Source organism: Dermacentor albipictus, chromosome 1 (genome assembly GCF_038994185.2).
Source record: "Dermacentor albipictus isolate Rhodes 1998 colony chromosome 1, USDA_Dalb.pri_finalv2, whole genome shotgun sequence".
NCBI classification, from domain to species: Eukaryota; Metazoa; Arthropoda; class Arachnida; order Ixodida; family Ixodidae; genus Dermacentor; species Dermacentor albipictus.
Genome location: NC_091821.1, coordinates 425178189 through 425200397, shown reverse-complemented (window position 1 = coordinate 425200397; position 22209 = coordinate 425178189). Strand labels below are relative to the sequence as shown.

The 22209-nt window shown below is 45.1% G+C and overlaps 1 protein-coding gene and 1 long non-coding RNA gene across 2 annotated transcripts in view; both read right to left on the bottom strand.

Annotated features, from left to right (window-relative positions):
• LOC135896535 (uncharacterized) overlaps positions 1-9754 on the bottom strand; it is a 79182-nt gene extending 69428 nt beyond the window's left edge. Inside the window, exons 1-2 of the long non-coding RNA XR_010562735.1 lie at positions 9642-9754; positions 8335-8471 (exon numbers count right to left, since the gene is read on the bottom strand). This is a non-coding gene — a long non-coding RNA (uncharacterized lncRNA). The remainder of the gene's footprint in view (positions 1-8334; positions 8472-9641) is intronic.
• Positions 9755-10965: 1211 nt separating this feature from the next.
• Positions 10966-22209, bottom strand: part of LOC135897282 (cysteine protease ATG4B-like) — a 43388-nt gene continuing 32144 nt past the window's right edge. The window contains exons 10-13 of the mRNA XM_065425890.1: positions 20929-21068; positions 18867-18923; positions 17242-17356; positions 10966-11230 (exon numbers count right to left, since the gene is read on the bottom strand). Coding sequence (XP_065281962.1) covers positions 11166-11230; positions 17242-17356; positions 18867-18923; positions 20929-21068 — 377 coding nt within the window. The 3' untranslated portion in view covers positions 10966-11165. The remainder of the gene's footprint in view (positions 11231-17241; positions 17357-18866; positions 18924-20928; positions 21069-22209) is intronic.

Here is a 22209-nt window from a genome sequence, read left to right as displayed (position 1 = left end):
AGTTAGCTCCTACCAGAATGTGGCCTCGCAGCAGGGAATTTAACCCGCAATCTCGGTTCGAACAAAATGTCACGGCCACTGATCGGTGGGTGATGAAGAAGATGGTCGCTGCCACTTGAGGTGCCAGACGTGGCTCACACGAAAGTCGTAAACTGCCTGTACCACCAGATTCTAGTTTAAAGCAAAGCTCTCCTTGCCTGGGGCTATTGCCAACCACGTGCTACTTGCATAGCTTATTCCGATTACTTTCATTGTTGCAGCCTCGGCTTCTGCGGACACCTATTACGGTTATTCAAAAATCAAATATCCCTAAACTTATTTTTTTTCCTGCGTTTCTTCGACAATTTCAGGCTGTTGCCAGCTTCATTAGAACTTTTGTACTTTGCACATCTTTCTTTTTTCAGTTGCCAGCGTACATCACGGAGTAAGCCTGTAAAACCAGAACCATGTTAAACCATCTGCGTTTCGCTGTTTCCTGCCCTGCGTTTATAGCGCGCACATTCGTGCCTGGCAAAGTCCCAATTTGTGCTGTGCTCTATAGCCAGGGCCGGAAGAGAAGGATGCCTGCAACCACGAACCTAACCTCACTGGCACCTTGGAGGCTTTTCTGTAAACAAGATTTCGCCACTAGATCTCAAATGTGCATGTCGCTGGTAGCGTCATCGGTTTCGCTCAGGCTGCGTCTGCTCTTCTAAATGTTTTCTTTTTTTCCACCACAAGCTCCTCGCAGAGAGAAAGCCAAACAAAGGACGTTTATACGAGAACAAGCAGGCTGTTTTACACATGCAATATTTAGCCGATTTTTCTTCCCGATTAATGTTGATGTTGCTTTTTTAACTTCGATGAATGTTGACATTAATGCGATTACTATTCAAGCTATGTAGCGACACATTTTATTGCCATTAGGCTGCTGAGCACGAGGTTGCGGGATCGAATCCCGGCCACGGCGGCCGCATTTCGATGGAGGCGTAATTTGGAGGCGTGTGCTTAGATTTAGGTGCACGTTAAAGAACACCAGGTGGTCGAAATTTCCGGAGTCCTCCACTACGGCGTGCCTCATAATCAGAAAGTGGTTTTGGCACGTAAAATCGCATAATTTATTTTAACCCTTTATTGCCACTCCAGAAACGCATCATGTATGAGGCGTGTATGCAGCTGGGCTCCTCTCTCGTGCAACCCTTTGCACATGCTTAGCCATTTAGCGGCACAGCCGCGAAGTGCACGCGTGGCGCGTCTGAATATATATATGACGCGGGTTCGATTCTACCCAGCACCCAGCAAAATATATATACAGTAAAAGCTCGTTAATTCGAACCGCAAGGGGAAGCCGCTTCAGTTCGAATTAACGAAAGTTCGAACTAACGAAAGTGAAGGAGAGCAACAGTACACTGCGATTTGGAAGCAGTAGGGCATGTCAGAAATTTGGCGTGTCAGAAATTGATGGCGTGTGCCGCGGGCACATGCCATCTTCAAGTCGAAGCTCTGGGTCCGACTGTGCCACACCACCGATGTCCACCGAAACGAACGTTAGCCGAGGCTTAACACTATCACAATGATTCGCAACGGCCGATACCTCCTAAGCTGAAAACAGAGGTGCACAACCAATGAAGACTGCGGAGACAAAGACGCTGAACATGTGAAGGTGGCGAAGGCCCTGATTCGTTGGTTCTTGATTGCAAGCGCAGCTGCGACGTACTTGATTCGCTGTGTTTTGGCGCTTGCCGTGCCATCTCCACACAACATTAGCAGCTGTACAAGATTTGCAAAGCCTCCGAGATTCGCAACGGGCAAGAAGTCTTGGAGATTACGTAGAACGGAGAGGCGGCAGCCGCCACTGCCTTCTGGCTGATCCCGCGTCGGTTAGATTTTTTTCCGATTTTGCCTTCTGTCGCCGTTCTCTCCGTTTCGGAGGCAATACAGCCTTGTGTGTAGGCAGTAGGCGCTTTTCTCTGGCCGTGTGCCAGGTGAGCGTAGTTCGAATTATCCGTGAGGGAACCTTCTCGCGTTCGAATTAACGGACTTTTTTATACATAGACTTCTGTGGAGCTTCGCCGGACCAAATCGTACAGTTCGAATTATCCATAAATTCGAATTATGGAAGTTCGAATTAACGAGCTTTCACTGTGTATATATATATATATATATATATATATATATATATATATATATATATATATATATATATATATATATATATATATAGCTCACCTTCAACAAGATAACAACGCACTATCAGCTGTCGAGGAGGACCTTCGCGCTCCCCCACGCTAAACTCAATAGACCACAGTCATCTATATTCAGAATGCCTCAGACAGGGTCGTTTCCCTCGAGAGGCAGACTGAGCCTTTATTCACCAGAGGTAGAGCCGCAATGTCCGGATTGTGGCGAATCGTACTGCTCGCTAGCGCACATGCTCTGGCAGTGCTCCACGTTAAGCGGCACCGTGTTCAGTAAAGAAGACTGGGTGAACGCCCTGCGAAACGACGACCACCAGACCCAGCTCAGGGTCGTCCAGAGGGCTCACGAAAGGGCAGAGGCTCACGGGCTTCCCGTCCCAACGTGGGTGCGGCCCGCGACCCCTGCCGACCACTAAACCAAGAGTGGGTGGGGAGGGGTTCCTCAGGACTCAATAAAGTTATTTCCTCCGCTTCCTCCAAGGGTACTTCACGACCTTTCCGGGGGCTGCCTGTCTATCCATGGATCTAACCATTTCCCCTACAACCTGGGAAACTGAGTCATCCGTGGTCGAATGGGTTCTGTGCTGAGGGAACAGGGTTCGACACAAACCGTCGGAACAACTTGGGTCACTGGGTATGTAGTACTGGCTACATATCCCTAGTTCAATGAACCTCTTTGATGTCAACTTGGTAACGGGCAACAGTGTGCAACTGGGCATGTTCCAAACTCAAATAAGCCTCTTTGATGGGAACTTGTGTTATTGGGTATGTGCAACAGGGTGCAACAACTCTTCAACGAACTTCTCAGACGCCAACTTCGGTACCAGTACTGTGCAGCTCTTCTGTTAACCTCATTGGTGGCAACTTTTTTGGATCACTGGGTAGGTGCCAATGGACATGTGCCATTCTTAAATGAGTCTCCTTGACGCCAACTCAGGTCACATGGTACCTGCCATTCTTCAATGACAAAACAAACAACTTTAGAACTTCTGCCAGTGTTGGACGGTACAGACCCCATGTCATATATTTTCAGACACCATTTTCTGAATAAATATTCATCATCAGCAGCAGCAGCCTGGTTACGACCACTGCAGGGCAAAGGCCTCTCCCATACTTCTCCAACTACACCGGTCATGTGCTAATTGTGGTCATGCTGTCCCTGCAAACTTCTTAATCTATTCCGCCCACCTAATTTTCTGCTGCCCCCTGCTACGCTTCCCTTCCCTTGGAATCCAATCCGTAACCCTTAATGACCATCGGTTATCTTCCCTCCTCATTCCTGCCCGTGCCAATTCTTTTTCTTGATTTCAACTAAGATGTCATTACCTCGCGTTTGTTCCCTCACCCAATCTGCTATTTTCTTATCCCTTAACGTTACACCCATCAGTCTTCTTCCCATGGCTCGTTGCGTCGTCCTCAATTTAAGTAGAATCCTTTTCGTAAGCCTCCAGGTTTCTGCCCCATAGGCGAGTAATGGTGAGACACAGCTGTTGTACACTTTTCTTTTGAGGGATAATGGCAACCTGCTGTTCATGATCTGAGAATGCCTGCTAAACGTACCCCAGCCTATTGTTATTCTTCTGATTATTTCAGTCTCATGATCGGGATCCGCGGTCATTACCTGCACTAAGTAGATGTATTCCCTTACCACTTCCAGTGCCTCGCGACCTATCGTAAACTGCTGTTCTCTTCCGAGACTGTTAATCATTACTTTAGTTTTCTGCAGATTAATTTTTAGACCCACCCTTCTACTTTGCCTCTCCAGGTCAGTGAGCATGCATTGCAATTGGTCCCCTGAGCTACTAAGCAATGCAATATCATCAGCGAATCGCAAGTTACTAAGGTATTCTCCATTTACTCTTATCCCCAATCCTTCCCAATCCAGATCTCTGAATACCTCCTGTAACACGCTGTGAATAGCATTGGGGAGGTCATATCTCCCTGCCTGACGCCTTTCTTTATTGGGATTTCGTTGCTTTCTTTATGGAGGACTAGGGTGGCTGTGGAGCCGCTAATAATATTCACGCACCCGTAACATGCAGAATTCTCGGCGGTGCCGCTAGATGGCATAGCGTATGCAAATAAAAAGAACAAGAGAAGCAAGGCTGCACACACGTCGCATACATGACGGGTTCATAGTTTCAATACTAATCGCGTTACCGTCTACCTCCATCCTGAGATGGGTTGTCAGTATATGTTTATATATTGCTACGAGGCGCTGTTAGCAATGAAGATGAAGAGAGAGAAAACAACGACGCTCGATGATGTTCGCGTGTTTCGGTCGCCACCGTCGGCTACTGGTGGATGGGGAATGACGTCTAACAACGTCACAGCAAGATGGGGCAGGCGAATGCATTCAGCAGAGCATAGTCGACTAGGCTTCGAATCAGAAGGCTCAACTTCGTATGGTAGGGCAAGTTGAACAATGCTGGCAGAAAAGTCAGGGCCGAATGTGCAGACAGAAAATAGAGTCTCAAGATGATTTCATGTGGGCATTGTTCCACTGTTCGTCCGTGTATTTTCTTGTGTGGTCTGCTTGGCACTTTAGTACTTCAGTAACATGCATCAACTAGCCCAACAAAAAGTTCTGCTGGAATTGTTCCAAAACATAAAACAAAACAGAAGTATGGCATCCCGCAACAGTAACACGGGTGGCAGACATCCCAGATATAATCGGAGTAGCACCGTCAGCTACACGGACTACAGTGATCGGAGCGGGGGTGAGAACTTTGTTTAGACCAGCACGGATAATGGAGCTCATAACTGATATGTGGGCGTCAGTGACAATGAGAGCTATTACAGGTGTGCCATTGACTTCTATGTTGATGAGGCTCGAATTTCCAGGTAGCGTGCACGGGGGAATTTCGGGTCGAGTTGTCATGGCAGGCTCATCTCTCGGAGCTGCGCCCGCTAGTTTTCCGTGGAGCAGCGGGAATAGGCGATAGAAGAAAAGCGACGGGGCAGGGACAACCGGGAGTGGCGTCGTAATGGCGACGGGGAGCGGCTCTGTGGCGGAGGCAAGATGGGCGGAGCAGGATCGTCTTGAACATGCGTCTGCACGCGAGAACTGTCAGTCGGTCATTGAAAAGTCGAAAAGGACATCGACTAGTCCACAATATATATATATATATATATATATATATATATATATATATATATATATATATATATATATATATATATATATATATATATATATATATTGTTAGTCTCAATGCCAAATTCGGAACCACTAGAAACGCTGGCCAAGAAAATGCCGGTCGCAATCACTTGAGGGCACAGGCTGAAATTTAGAAGCGGTAGAACAATGTCGTGGTTAGTAACCGTGACCAACGTATGCGGAACAGCAACGTTCCAGTTCAAAAGCACGTCGATGATGGGGCGAAGCACATAACCGTCAGGAACCTGTGGCTGGGCGGTTAAATTAAATGTGACGTAAGTAACTGCTTCGGGTGACAGACGCACATCGTGAAGCGAGCACAAGTGCAGTGGGGCGATGCTCGGAGCATCGGCGAGTTGAGGCAGTTCCAACTGCAGAACGCCGGTCGCGCAGTCGATGAGAGCAGAATGAGTGGATAAAAAGTCCAATCTAAGGATAACGTCATGAGGGCAGTTGTCGATCACAGCAAAGAGAACAGAAGTAGGGCGGCCGGCTATAATTAAACGCGCAGTACACATCCCAAGAACAACAAGCATGTCGCCGTCGCTCACACGAAGCACTCGGGCAGCTGCTAGGATGAGGACTTTTTTTAAACCTCTACGTAGGCTAACATTATCACAGGTACGTGGGCTCCAGTGTCGACGAGTGCTTGGACAGGTACGCCGCCTATTTTAACGCCAATTACACTTCTCTTTGTGGGCACAGACAATTTGCTGCAGTAGTAGGCAATGCAGCACTACCTCCGAGGGCTGCATTTCTTAGTTTTCCGAGAGTACGGCCAAACGGCACAGGTGACGAAAGGCGACGTGGCTGCGGCGAACGGGAAATGACGTGTTTGCGGTGAACGAGACTGGTGTCCGCGCGGCGATGGTGAGCGGCTGTACCTGGCTATACCACGTGTTCCAAGCAGAGTTGTCGGCGCTGTTACACTCCGCGGTGGGGGAAACATCGCAGGCATTTCCATCAAAACGGCTCAGGTTGGTCGGCATGCGAGGTGTCGAAGGCCACGAGTTGCGACAGTATCGGGTGGCATGACCAATGCGGCGACAGGTGAAACATATGGGCTGGTCGTCCGCAGTTCTCCACTCAGTCGGGTTGCGATAACGCGAAGAGAAGCGTCGGGGTGGAGGGCGTTCGTTAGCTCTGGGATGGGCGACAGCACACACAGAGCGTAACTAATGTTTTCAAGTTCCTGGCGAACGATGGCTTGTACGAGAGGAAATGAAAATGTGGTAGCATCAGAGCTACGCGAACAGAAAGCTGCGGGCGCCATCGCATCCAGTTCACGTCTAACGATTCGCACCACATCCTCCGATGACGACGCATGCTGCTGTGCGGGTTGATCTTCACACGTCGACGTTGCGGCAGTATTGGGAAGTCTGGCGAATGGTTGCAAGACGCGTCGGCTTTTGGCCTGCTCGAATTTTCGGCACTGTTCAATGATTTCGTCAACTGTAGAGCAGCTTTTACACATGAGCAGATTAAACGCGTCGTCAGCAATGCCCTTAAGCACGTACCCGACTTTCTCGGCTTCTGTCATGTGATTGGCCTTACGACAAAGTGCCAGCACGTCCTGGATGCACGAGACATAGGACTCCGGGGGGGGATTGGGCACGGGAGGCCAGTTCCTGCTTTGCGTCAATTTTACGGCCGATTGGTTTGCCAAACAACTATACGAATTTCTCTTTGCATTGGTCCCAGCAAGTTAGCTCCTCTTTGTGGTTTTCGTACCACACCTTTGACGTGCCTCTTAGGTAGAACGACAGGTTAGCTAGCATAAGCGTATGGTCCCATCTGTTGATTCCACTCACGCGTTCGTACATGGCCACCCGCTCTTCAATGTCGGCGCCATCGGTCCCACAAAAAGTTCCAGGATCCTTGGGGTGCACAACGACAACCGAAGGTGACAGCTATGTAGCATGCGACGGTGACGTAGGAGGCAGCAACGACGTTGATCCCGAGTGCTCACCGTCATTCATGGTGCGGACGGTGACGCGACGTCCACTGCGGAGCTCCGTTTCCAGCTGTGGCACCCAGCACCTCCACCAATATGTTACATGGATGTTGGGAGTATAGATGATTATATTTACAATATATATACCAAATGAGTCTGAGTAGTTAAGATGGCTGACCACCAACCCGCAGCAGCCAGCGTCTCATGATCTTCTTCCTCTCTTCGTTCATCCTTCCGTAACAACATATATATTTATATAGTCACTGAACGGCACATAACTGGTGTCACATACTCAGTGACCCAAGTTGGTCCAGCAATTGGTTTTTAACATGGTTCCGTCATCTCAGCAGCCTCAATGCTCTTTACATTCGACCATGGAAAACCCTGTGACCCAAACTGAAACTGTTAGAGACAAACATTCTGGAAAGTATGTGAAGTATTCTAAGAATACCAGTCGCATCATAGTACAGGCAGGCATGGTATTTCCAAGATGTTTTGTAGCTCGCACGCACGTGGCTAGAACTGCCATGAGACGGGATACTAGTACTCCTTACACAATGCCAGTTCCTTTAAAGGCCCAAACGTTTTCAGTTAGGTTTTACAAGTCCTTCGAAGAAAACAGATGGCGAAGCCAGAGAAGGCATGGGGAATAACTGTAATGTTGAACTCAATTAAATGTAGATCTAAAACAAGTAAAACCTAGAGCAAATAGGTAGTAGTGTTGGGTGTTAACCGGCACCGGCTCCCAATCACAATCTCAAACACAAATTCCCAATAATTAAAGTGAACAGGACAGGCTGCCACAGCAGTTTAATGCAAAAATTACCGGACGCGTAAACCAGAAATTGTGGGTTCGGCTCCCATGCATAGCAAGTTCTCTTGGCATCCACTTTCATTGCCTTTTACCTTAATATTTTAAGGTTGCAATTAAAAACAATTAATTTACCCTGTGATTTCTCTGGCTTCACTGTCTGTCTTCGTTCGTACTGTTATAACAAAAAAAATTGTGCCCCTCGTATTCCATTATTGTTCTCTCACAGTACCTTGAAGCGTAACTGACCATCACGGTCATGCGGTCCAGCGTCGACAATGCGCAGCTTTCATAGCACTGCTTTCAGCATACAGGCAGCACTGACTAGCTTAGCGCACTACAAGCTCCAAGTTGGCTGGCTGAGGACAACTGAAAATGCAACAAATATTTGCAACTGAGTCGAGGCCTGTGTCTAGAACAAACAAACAAAAAATCTGGAAACGACTCGGCACGGTTTCATATTATGTGTAGATATTCACCTAACCAGAACTGTAGGTAACGCATCCAACTTCTAGAAGACCTGGTGGGCAAAGCTGAGTGGAGTGTAAACTGGCCGGTACAGGAGATCAGCAGCTAGGCAAGATACGATTAAAATAGTGGCGGAAGCAAAGCAGGAAGAGATGACAACAGGATTGTCACCAGGCATACATAACTTTACAAAATAAACCATAGATGAGTGCAATGCTAGATTACAGTACAGTAACACACAATTATACAGCTGACGCAGCCTAGGCAACTATTTGTTGCCACCCCAATTTAAAGGTGATGCCACCCCTATTTAAAGACCATTAGCGATCATCATTTATGATGCAGTTTGCCTTTCTCTTTTATCATGCTTTCTCTGCTACTCTGGGCACCCCCATTTCAACTTCGACCTGACAGTTTCTATGGCAATAGCTGTTTACATCTCTTGACTGCGTTGAATATACCGGCCACTTTTTTTTTTATGACCACACAGAATTTTGAAAAATCGCCGGTGGCAGACAGCATAATTCTAGTCATTGAGCTCAATTATTCAAAGAGGAGAACATTACTTCAAAGAGAAATATAAGTGCACGATCGACTATTTAACAGAATTCCCTAATAAACCTCTGAATGAATTCTTATATGCACATGCTGCAACTTACGAAATGCTGCCAGCGAGTTTGCAGGATGTATCCACATAGAACGAATTTTGAGGATGACGCCAATTTTAAAAATATTCATTCCCAAGGTATGAGACATAATTTATGGACGTTGCAGTCATTTTTGTACTTCATTGCATAAAACAAAAGTGGAAAAATATGCATTTATTTGTGTGGCAAGTTTCACAGTGCACATCTCAAAACCCATGCGACCCTTAGAATTCGTTCCAAGTGGATACATCTTGCAAGCTCATCGGCTACCATTTTTAAGTTTCAATATGCGCTGTAATGTAATAAAAAAGTCAATTAGTGATTTTTAGTCAGTAGATTATGCATTTCACAGGTTATTGAAATTTAATTTGATCAGAGAACACAGGTGCTGCACCTATAAATAGTGCCCCTCACCAATACTCACCACCAAATGCCATGACTGAAAAAAAGTTTCTTTGCAACTGATCACAATTTTGCGGACAATGTCCGTCTCCCTGGGAGATGCAGCAACCTCTAGCATTTTATGTCCACTGTGGCTGGAATGAAAGTTACCACATTTTAGCTTAAATTTCATGTTTTATCACGTGCAGTCAATGAAAAATACTGCTAAAAAATATTGGGCTTTTCGAATAGCAACTACTCCATTCAAGTAACGAATCAAATGTGATAATATTCAATTCATTATTTAGGTTTCGAATATTTGCACACCCCTAGCGATTGCAGAAGTGTGGCCTATCAATCTTCTCACTCCTTTAAGACAACATTACTGAACTCCTTCATTGCAGTTAAAATGCCACAAAGGAATGCACATATCATCATATGTAATAAGCGACACAGTATCTTCCCAAACCTGAAACACTTGTGTTGCCTTTCACAATACATTCTAAAATTGCCAGGTCCTTTTCGACTAGCATGAACTTGTATGGTTACAATATATAGATCCTACCAGCTTGCTAGTGCCCTGCGCTGTCTGAGAATATATACATAAAAGGCTGATTTGATCAATTTATGGGTTCACTGTCCCAAAGTAATACTGGGGCTTGAAAAGGCACCGTAGTGTAGGTTTCCTGATTAACTTTGACCCTCTGAGCATCCTTAGCATGCACCTGAATCTAAACTTATGTTGTTCCATTCCACCCCATCGGAATGCACCCACCACGACCGACCAGGTATTGAACCTGCAACCTTTCGTTCAGCAGCAAAGTGCAACAGCCGCCGAGCCACTGCAGCAGGTAGAGACATAAATGGCAAACTAACTTTCTCGTTTGTCAAGAACAAAGAAGAGAGCTTCTATTTAAAAAAGGGCTTTATGAGCAGTGATGCACTGTATGAAGGCATAATTATTCCACACTACCTTTTCTAAAACAACTGCAATAATTTAACAGCAAAGGGAGCTCACAGAATGCACACAGACACAACACAAAAATGCCGTTATTTATGTGTACTCGTGTCATGTTCAAATAATGGCCAGGAGGCTGTCGACGCTAATGTTTCACCTCTAAGCCCCATTATAAACAAAATTAAACGTGCACAGAATCGACATCACAAAGGAAAAAGGAAGCATACCATCCATTCTGTGCACATTTATTTCTGACGGCCACCAACTAATCTAATGACAGGTTGCTTTGGGACTGATTTTATAAACATTAAAACACCTACTGGCAAAGTTTTGAGAAAAAAGATGCTATGGAAATTCAATATGTAGTTGGCAGAAGCACATCAATAAAAAAAAAGTAACACAAGGAGAATTTTTTTGCACAAATACTGGCAGCGTATATTTATTCAAAAGTCCTCCTGTATAAAAAAAAAAAGCACTTGACATTGTATCATATTGGCAATATTATAGATACAGCAGGCCTGAAGAGTGCATAGCATCTCCTCAAAGAAAGGCTAACAGTCAATAAGCAGGCAGAGTGTTTAGAGCCCTTTTTTTACATATAGGTACAACTTAGAGAATCTCAAACTCGTCGTCTGAAGTGTCATACTTGCGCTCTTGCTCTAGAACAGTGAATTCTGGGGAAAAAATAAGACAACATAATGTTACCCAAGACACCAGTAGTATAATATACAAAGGAAATTCCACGTTAAATACATCAGGTAAAAAAAATTTCATGAGAAATTTGGTGCACAGAAAGACTAAGACATGTATAAGGGGAGTCCCCAGAAAAAGCAGGAATGGTCCCCCAATGAAAGAAAACAACGGAATTTCGCACAGGTCAAAAAGGACACAGTTCCCTTCAAGGTAATTGCTAATGCAGTCAATATACTTGTCCAACCTTTTATGCCATTGTTTTGTTCAAAACAACCCTGCAGCTGCTCGAGCTTAATGCTGTTGAGTGCTTCCTGCAAGGTTGCCTTCACCTCATACACAATGATAAATCTCCTTTATTTATTTAATTTTCTTTTTAAAAATAAACCAATAAACCAAAAAAAACCACAGGGACCTCGGTCAAAGAATAGGGTATATGGAGAACATTGGTCAATCCCTGAATGACTAATTACCAAGTCTTAGCCAAAGCTGTTAGAGTTGTGGTGCGTTATGGTGGAGAAGCCAGTCACCTGCATTGTCACAATTTTATGCATTTTCCTAGCCCATTCTTGCTTAATCACCTTAATGATTCCGAGTGAAATTGGTGATTCACAGTCTGTTCAGGAGGAGCAAATTCCCGCTGCACAATTTCACAGATGCCGAACAAGTAAACAAAGAAACAATGATCACCCCATTCCCACAAGTGCATTTGCCATATTTTTTTCAGTCTTGGTGAAGAAAATGTCCTCAACTGGCTTGACAGTTGCTTAGTTTTAGAGTCATACTCATAGCACCAGCTTACACCACCCTGACGATTTTCTAGACAAGGTATGGGTCACTTTCAACATAATTTTTCAAATCCTGGCGCAAAATCAAACTATTTGAGTGCTATCTGCCTTGTTTTTTTGTACTCTGTGAGCAGGCGGGAAACAAACATTACAGCAAAGCGTCTCATGCCTAATTACTCTCAAAACCCACTCACAAGCGCTCTAAATTATCCCAACAGCTTCTGAAATGTTCACGATTGTGTGGCGATGACTCTCGTTGATCTTCTGCAAACCTATTTCACAATCTCATAGAAATTAGGATGGACTTTAGTGCTCATTTTTCCTCTTGAAACCACCCAAACGACTCAAGAACTTTCTTACGGCTCAGTGCATCCTACATAAATGTTGTTTGGAGTATTTCAGGCATTTCTTTGGTTGTTTTCCCAAGAAGTAATCAAAATCTCAAGGAGATTGGCCGCTTACTATGAACAGATGTCATGACTTTGCAAGGGCAGTGCGAGAACAGTTGCGACAACTGTCCCCACAACTCCATACAACATTTCATGGTGACGTCAACTTAGTTACCGACCAGTGAAGTGCTCACCTACACCTGCCTCGTGGGAGAACACAGCAGTACAATTATGAAGGTTGCTATATAGAAACACCAGTTATTTTGGGGGTACTTGCTAGTACACTAAAGGTTGCAGTATCATATGCAGTAAAGGTTGCAGTAAAAAAAAGTTAGTGCTGAGGCCTATAGCTTCTCTGTCAATTGCAGTAGTGGAAACCTGATATTTAATCGCATGTCTCTATTTTCCATGTTATAGAAGTCGGGAAATCGGTCAGCATACATTGAAGTAATATATGTGGTGCATGTTACTCAAGCACCAACATGAAAATTTCCATAATTAAAAGCATCTATACAGCCAAGTAGGCATATTTTTAAAGTGTAGTCGAGTGGGCATGCACCTTCCAAACATCCTAGAGGAGCAGAGCACAAGCATCCACTGGCCAGGCAGGAGAAATTTCGATACACATCGAGAGCAGCAGAATGAAGTTCTGAACTGCGCCCTTATCGATAAAAGTCAATTTGGAAAATTTAGTCTCCCTCCTGATTGCTTTTATCATGCTACATGTTTGATCTGTTTGCCAACTTCGTTTGATTTGTTTGCCAACTTCAAATGTGACGGAATTCCAAAGACACACTTTCTCCTCACACCTGCTTTCACAGCACTTGAATTGTTCCAATTGCAAAGCACGGAAACATGTTCCCACTTTACGTGTGTACTACCTGTCATGGAAAGCCATGAGCATCTACGTTTGCCAGCTGGGGGTCACTTTGGGAAACAAGATGACAAAACTTTAGACAAGTATAATTTCATAAATTATGAAATGGATGGAAAAACTTTATTGACGTCCATCGGAACATGCACTAGCACGTAGCAGGCCACTCCCACGTCGGGACAGAAAGGCCTAGCCTCTCCACCACATCGAAGGCCTGTTGGACTGCCCATAGTTGAGCTTCAAAATCGGGACTGCATAAGTAAGTCTCCCACTTGGATGGTGTAACATCTTTGTTGCAGTGTAACGCGGTGCACCGCCATGGCTCGTGATCTAAGCTGGCAAAGTCTGAGCAAAGTACGCAAGCGTTTGACATCTGAATTTCAGGGTAGATCCGGTGTAAGTGGGCAGGGATAGGGTATGCCCCAACTTGCAAGAGTCTGAGTGTCAATGGCTGAGGCCTGTTCAATTTACTGTGTGACGGCGAATACCTCTGCCGCCCCAGATAAAAGTACACTGTAAGTTCGTTGTATGAGGCAGGGGGATCCCTATTGTCCGGAACCTCAGTGCCATGCCGATCGATAGCTATGCAGTTCCAGTTCCAGTTGACTAAGCCTAAAATGGTTGCTGCAGGTATAGGTATAAAGCTGGAGTATAATAAGCTGTCTGCTATTACTATGAGACATCTTTGAGCGGATTGAAAAAGTACAAGAGTGAGTCCTTTTCACAAGAATGCTGTTATCAAGAACAATGACTATCAAGACTTATGCAATTCCGTGACGTAAGTACACTTGTTTCCTTTAATGAGCATTTGTCACTGCATTTTTTACTTGTCACTGACTAAGAGGCACTGGTTCTGCACAAGTTTCACACAGGTGTTAAATTACTATTGGCGGCGAGGAGTTACGAAGTCGCCATCTATCAGAAGTGCCTCGCTGGCACAGTATGAGGGATCACGCGGTGCGCTCCTTATAGGTTTTGCTCTCAGCGCTCACTGAAAACACCACGCGGGAGCTCTCCCGGGCATTTCTGTAAGTACTTTTGAAACGAGAGAAGTTTTTTACTGTCTAAATAATCTTGGGCAAACTGAAAGCACAGAATCGTTTACAGACGCTATCTCTTTACCAAATATGTACATTGAACGCCACTGCGCATGGTCACCGCGATGGAGTCTCCCTAACAGGCTTTTTGCGTGAAAGGAAGGCAAACGCTGAAAGCAAACTATGTGAAATGTGTTCTTATAGTGTTTGTATAACTAAATGGAGCGTAATGGAATGAAGCCTCAATGCAGCGATCGCACAGGTTCGCAGCGACCAACTGCACGTCTGCCTGCTTGTCCGCGCACTGTTTCGCTTTCGCTGCGTGCGCGTTTTCGCACTGTGCCATGAGCTTTAGGCTGCAGAATATGAGCATTTGACAGTATACAAGCAACCACTGTTGCGTGTGTGCTAACACAGCTGTTCAAAAATAATTTCATTCTAGGGAATTTGACGCCAACGGGGACTGTGATGTGCCGTCGTGACAATTTTTTCTTGGACGTTTCAATATTATTTCTCGAGTTGCGTTGCACTGTATGTTCATCAGTGTTCTGAGTGAGCACTTTCCCGCTGCTCCTTTTTAGCAATCTAGTGCATTAATTCGTAACACAAACATGACCATATGCCATGCTTTTTTTTCAATGTGCTTCTTACCGCTCCCTTTCCACTCCAGTGAACTTGCCAGTAGATATAGCATTGACAAGTTCATAGACCAAACCGTCATGACATTAGTCGGGCAGCGGACTCGGGCGAGTGTCTCAGTGCGAGTTTTCCGAACATCGCAGACCCAGCGCCGTAACAGAAGTCTTCCTCGCGTCTGTGCTGGCTGCATACCCAAGTTGTAGACGATGACTGTTTGCCGGTTTTATGTTTTGTAAGCCAAGCTTCACGCATCTTCTCCTGTGGCTACGTGTGAATAAGGCTGACACCAGGCTCTGCTGTGTATGTCCGCCACTGCGGCACCGAGCAGTAGCACCATGTTGCACGCCTTCAAAGGCAGCCACTACCCATTGTACAGTCAAACCTCAATATATAAAATTATTGCGTATATCGAACAATTTCTATACCACATGGAAAATCGCATGCATTTTTAATTCTTTATTTCGAACGGGACCGGATGTAAAATGGATATATCTAACTCCGCCGCCCCAGACCAAGTGCGCTCTGTTGACAGGAGGCAAGCTTTCCCGCAACACTCTCGAAGATAGCGGCGGCGCGATCGGCGTTCCAGACTGCTGCGTACGACAGCTGCCCACATCGGTTGCGCCGAGGGCGCCATTTGAACGTAGCGGCGCACACACGCGGCGGCTTGCAGCCAGCTCGGTCACGCGCGCACCTATGCGCGCACAGCGGGGCACGCCGCCTCGATCACGCGCGCACGGCGAGGCTTGCCCCCGCCGTGCGCGCGTGATCAAGGCGGCCGTGGAGCCAGTTGGAGCGCTTTGTCGGTGCTGAGCCACACATCAAGTGCATTGCGGACTTCGTTGGCGGTGACGACATCACCGGAACAGTGGCGGAGTTAACAGACGTGGAGATCGCGGCAGAAGTGACTGCTGAGCGGCCAAACGAAGACGCTACCGAGGCTGATCCAGCAAGCGCTGATGTTGCCCCGCTCCCGACTGCAACTGAGGCTGTAGCTGCTTTGGCCGTTGTACGCCGCTACTGCGGTGCAATAGAAGGCACTGGACTGTCTCTTGTGGACCGTTTGGTCTATGTTGAGGACGCCGTGGTCAAGCACGCGGTTGCCAATATGAAGCAGGCTACGCTGCTTCAGTACTTTCAGCGAACTAAATAAATACTTTGTTTGAAGCTTCATGTGAGTATCTATTGCGCCACGATTGGTTCATTGATTGATTTGCGCTAGTTTTTGACGCGTTTTCTCCATGATTTTATATATCAAATTCTGGCTATATCGAACTATTTTGCAATCACCGCACTGTTCGATATATCGAGGTTCGACTGTAGTGCTTTCAAGCGTTGTAAAGGAGACACTTGAAGTGGGAAAATCTCACTACTAAATGAGGACCGCAGCGTGCGAGGGAATTTAAACTTTCGTTTTCAGTTTGCTTCGGCGCTCCCGAAGCAGCCGACGCTGCCACTATGTACACGTGATCCCTCGTAGCATGTCACGCCGACGGTGGCGCCAGCTTTTCCAGTGGTGGAGCTTGAGGCCAATACCAAGTGTAACACTTTAGAAGTATGAGAGCTAATGCCTACCCCAGGTTATTGTAAAAGCTTAGTCCTCAGACAACTTTCCCAATCAATGGGAAAGTTACTATTGGAGAGAGCATGACAGGCCATACACAAGCGTGCACCTGGCCAGTGTTTCTTTTGAATTATATGGGTGTGCACAACCATCAGCCTGATGGCTGATGCAGCAGAATGGCTTCACAAGAGCTACACAACATTATGCTTACATTCCACATAGCACACATACATGAAGTAACCTTTAAAAGTGATATGCACTAATAACTGTATCTACAAAATTCATCAAAAGAGAAAGCTTGTGTGCTGAATGTTCAGCGTTACAGAGAACTGCACAACACGACCTGCATTTGCAAGCCCAACCTCCTTTGCTACGCAGGCTTTCTCAAGGGACTGAAACTTTAAATTGTGGCCCATATGGACCACAGTAGTGCTTAATCTTTAATTATGCACATTAGGATTATGAAAAAGATGACAACACTGATTTTAATTTGATTCAATGCCTTCCTCTTTATTTGCCAGCAAGATACAGGTGCTGCACATGCTGGCTCTGTAAGCATCATGCTGAATTTAGGTGGGACCAAACAATTCCTTCACGGCTCTACAATTGTTTTGCTTGCTTTACCATAGTGCCAGAAATATTTCAAGTTCACTGTACCAAGTAGGTTCAAATTGAGAAGTAAACAAAAAAAAAAGACTACGTACCAGTGCTTTGGGGCTCTTGATCAAGCTGCTGCAGCTCCTCTGTTAAGTCTGGCCATCCGAGTGGTCTGTGCTCTGTGATCTCAAATAGTGGCTGCTTCATCTGGCTAATCAAGTGCTACAAGGCAAAATTGAATAAGGAATTCGGGATAAAGCTCTGACAATTTGCAGAGCTGATAGGCACACAGACGTACAACAAACAAGCAATTGACGACAGACAAGTGATTACAGTTTCTAAATACGGTAAATGTAAATGCACGATGCGAGTGAACCAAAATTCTAATTTTTCTAGGTAACTCACTTGTCCTTCATAAATTCTTTCAACCACAATTCAAATAATGAGCAGCCACCCATATTAAAAACATGCACTCAAGGGCTTGCACATCGAGACATTCAAATAAGACATTATTCCCCAAATGTTTCATTCATTTGAAGGGGCCCTGAACCACCCTTCGGGCTTGGCGAAATAACATAGCCCGTGGGTAGCATACACTGCTGTGAACATCTCGGCCAAGTTTTGCTGTCATACGTGGTGCATGGAGCTCACAACTGGATTGGGAAGTCACCTTTCTCTCAAACGCTCTGTTTTCAACAGAAGGCCCTGTCCTCACTTTCTTCTCGACACACTATTTCACCATTTCCTTAGACGGCTGCTATTGGCCGATAGCTGACATCAAACTGCGGTCGGTTACATGGCATAGATGCCACGGCCGCTGCGGGGTGCCGCCACAGGTCCACTGGCTAAGCCCACTGCGGCTAGCTGGAGAGAACAGCGTTTGGCTTATGTTTAGCGCATCGTAGGCACCAAAGGCGGAAGTCGTGACATCTACGTTAACATCCAAAATAAAATTTCAGCTGTGCACCACGGCGACATTTAGAAGCCGGAGCATTGTGGGCATGCCCCACTGCGCCATAACCTTCGCAGTGCAAGGCACTGACTGATGAAGGATCGGGAGCACAGCGGAGGCCGTGTTCGATTGCCAATAACATAGCTTCTGCTGAACGCATTGAAGTACTTTTTGCAGCAAAGTATTTCTGAAATAGCCTATTTCCACTTCAAGTGCCTTTCTCCACTTCCATAATAAGTGTTGCAGGGCCACTTTAAATGCCCACAAGAAATATAACACTTCAGCCAAGACGATAATAGTTCTTATTTTTTTTTATCCACGGACACCTAAGCACTTCTTACAAGTTGTGAACGCAAAAGCATTAATGTCCAATTATACACCGCTGAGCAATCTTTCAAGTTATAAACTCCTCGCGGGCAAGTGAGCGTGTTGAGAAACTTGGGGCGTTTTGATTTGGCCTTACCAAGGCGCAGTTCAAACGAAAGCGAGAGCTTGCACAAACAAGGAACACGCGCATAACACAGGCTTCTGATAGCTAGGCTAACAGGACGTCGCGGCAATGCCCTCTCCCCTCGTGCAACACCTGGCATGCTATCGCAGCCAGCAGGCGTTCCCTTTCACTCGCTCTGTTCCATTGAGGTGCACTCCTGACATGGCGTCGCAGCCAATGGGAATTTACCTGCCGTTTCACTGCTACAGATCACAGGCGCCACCTTTTTCGTTCAAAGGGCCATTTGATGCTTTCACATCAAAATAAATAAATATAAATAAGGCACTCACTTTGTGCGCCAAGTTGCACCAACTGTCAAACTCTGCTTCTGTTGGCAGGTAGAAGCACTAAAAAAGAAAGAAAGCAAGGGATGAATTCTAAACCATCCACGAAGAAGCAAACACATTTAAAAAACTATTATACGGAGTTGAAGATTGCCAGATAAACCAAATTGCAGGTATTCATAAGCTTTGCAAGTTTTCCATGTGTTTTTGTTGTTACAGTGAGCAGCTATTCACCCAGTAGTCACAGTCCAGTCTGAGTTATAATTTCAAAGGACACCAAAAGTGCTGTTACATAAAGTATTGTTTCTTGGCATCGAATTTTAGACTGCCCCTTTAAGTTTAACTTACATGATGATAAACCATCATGTAATCATCATGATGATAACCATCATGTAAGCAATTTGCCAAAGAAAATTGTTTTTGTATTAAGTGTGCTAATTCTGATGCACTCCTATTTCTCATAACAGATAATGACTTCACTCTCTTACACATTTATGGGTTGCCACTTAAAAAAAATTATGGGGTTTTATGTGCCATGGAGGACTCCGGAAATTTTGACCACCTGGGGTTTTTTAACGTGCACCTAAATCAAAGTACACGGGTGTTTTCGCATTTCACCTCCATCAAAATGCGGCCGCCGTGGCCGGGATTCGATCCCGCGACCTCCATGCTCAGCAGCCAAACACCATAAAGTTGCCACTTAGAAATAACAGATGAGTTTGGGAAAACGCATATTCACACATAAGCCATATCTGCGACATTTGCGATATCTGCGACATCAAGCTGCAAGAATAATGAATATCTGTAGTCAGACACATGCAGTACTAATTTACAGCTTCTTAACCCACTAACTGCCAATGACGAGTCAACTCATCCAGACAAAGGTTCCACTACCCTCCAATTCTGACACATAATAGAGCCTCTAGCTATATTTTTTTTTTTCAACAAGAGTAGTAAAAGCACTACAGGCATTCTTGGTATACATTTTAGAGAAAAAAGTCAAAACAAATGCAGCTTTTTAATAAATCTGCATTTTTTTATCAGTATTCTTAAAATTCATGATGGCAGTTAAGGGGTTAAGCATGCTACCATTATACTACATACGTCAGCACAAATTGACTTTACTGATATAATGCATACCCAACCATAATTTACTTTAGAGGGTACAATTAAAATTTCTACCTTTGCTTAACGCCTTAACAATAAAAAATTTTTCTCTAACAAAAATTTGCTTAAACACCAGTCACACAGAGCACGTTCAATATGGATCAAGCCCAACTGGGATCGAGTTCCTCGATCATGACTAGCTCCTTTGTGCAAGCTGCAGAAGAAAGCCAATCGCAAACAAGAACTTTGATCCCAATCAGACTTTATCACGGTCAAAAGCCCTGTGTGACTAGAGTATTGCTTCCTTGAATAACAACTAGACAGCTTTAGCTTGTCTAGTATTCCAGTAAACATGGGTGGACTGGACGTCCTGCTGGATGGGCAGAAGCGTAAACATGAGCAGCCAGAGTGGCACAGCCGCCCCGTGGTGCACAGCTCAATCAGATAAACACAGAACTAATATTGCAGTAACCAAGGGTATTCTTTTTCGCTGCAGGCCTAATTTTCACAGTGGCTTGTGTCCCGATCCCCACCACCAGAAATTTATACCAGCAGCAAAGTAGAATATACTTCGTTGACGCAATATTAGCTTTGTGTTTGTCTGGTTCAGTTCTGTGCCAGAAGCCGCTCATGTTTATGCCTTCTGCCCATCCAGTAAACTGCTCAGTCAGCGTGTGTTTACAGCGATACCAGACAAGCTAAAACACTTAACTAATTATGATAGACTTACTGCTTTTTTATGTGCACAGTGAAACCTTGATATAACAAATATTGATATTGGGTAATGTTAAACTTGGCATGACCTCCACTTGGAATATTGAATGTATTTTGCTTTTACCATGAGAGCTGATTGAATGAGCTTCGATTCTGCTTGAGATATTACATCAATTGAGTATTCTACATGGCTAGAGTTAAATATTAGGTAGAGACACTAGCAACATTTTGCCGCCTCATTTCCTACAAGAGCAATGGAAGGGTCGAGCTGGCCAATGTCCATCCTGCTGGCGTGGGCACAATGGTAGCTCTCATCTTCAGGACACTCTACATCCAGGTCAACTGCAAGTTGAGTGGTGTGTGGGTCCAGGAACACTAGGTCATCACCTAACAAGAAAGATCAAAGACAGCACGATTCATTTCATACAACTAGGACCATCATCAAGTAAAGCAGATTACTGGGCCTGTTCATATTAAATAAAGCTTTCTGGCACTCTGTACCAGGACATAGAAGGGCAATGTACCAGTTCCCTCTTCTGTGTCCTTGGGTGGCATGCTGCTTCACATGTGAAAGGCAGTCACTGGCACAACATTGTACATCTTCGAAGGAAAAGCCCATGCCAACATATGAAATGCATCGTTAAGCTCAACTTGAAGGTCTGAGCAAAGTTCTGCGATGTGCACAAAGTGCGCCGAGTGCTGTTAGTTTCGTATGCACTGTGCTTTCAAGGCTTAGCTCGCATTGAAGCGAGACGCAGTCTATTCACTCACTGTTGCTGCCATGCATCCTCACTCCAGCATTTTGACAGCGAGTTTCCATGGTAATCAAATGAGATGTGTTCATGTTTACCTGTGCGCACATAACACCGTGTTTGTTAATTTAGTTAGTAAGCGAAAATGTTTACAAGTTTATACAGCTGATAAAGCTACTATCCTTCCTTCATACAGCTATCTACTAGTCTGCTATCACAATCAATGCTTTGCCTTTTGGGCAAAACTGTGTCTTTCTTTAACTGTATAAATGTGACGTTCTTGCAGCCTCTTTCCTGCCTGAAAACTCAACTGGTAAGTGTACGAGCTTTTTTACAAACATTGATGCATTGCAATGGGTAACATCCGGCACCTGCAGTATGGCACCATTGTAAGTGGAAATGCAAATCAGCAGACAATCGTTTGCAGTGCCAAATTGAGAGCGGCAATCATCTGGTTATATAAAAAAAAAACAAAAAAAACAGCAAACTTCAGTGATTCCTCCAATTCTCAACTTATTTACTGCCAACAGCAGCAGGAACATACAACAACATCTCAAGAACAACTTCGTGATGCGCAGCGTCATCTTTGTCCACTGTGGCCTCTGAAATTCATATGTAGATGAGATTACTCTCCCAGTCTGCATGGCATTGGTGCATGGAAGCCTTCACAAATTGCCAAGGGAGAATGTCACATGATAGCTCAGTGGTTAGCATGTCTGGCTCTCAACTGCACGGTGCCACAGGGGCACGAGTCCCAAGTAGCAGAGCGGATGTTT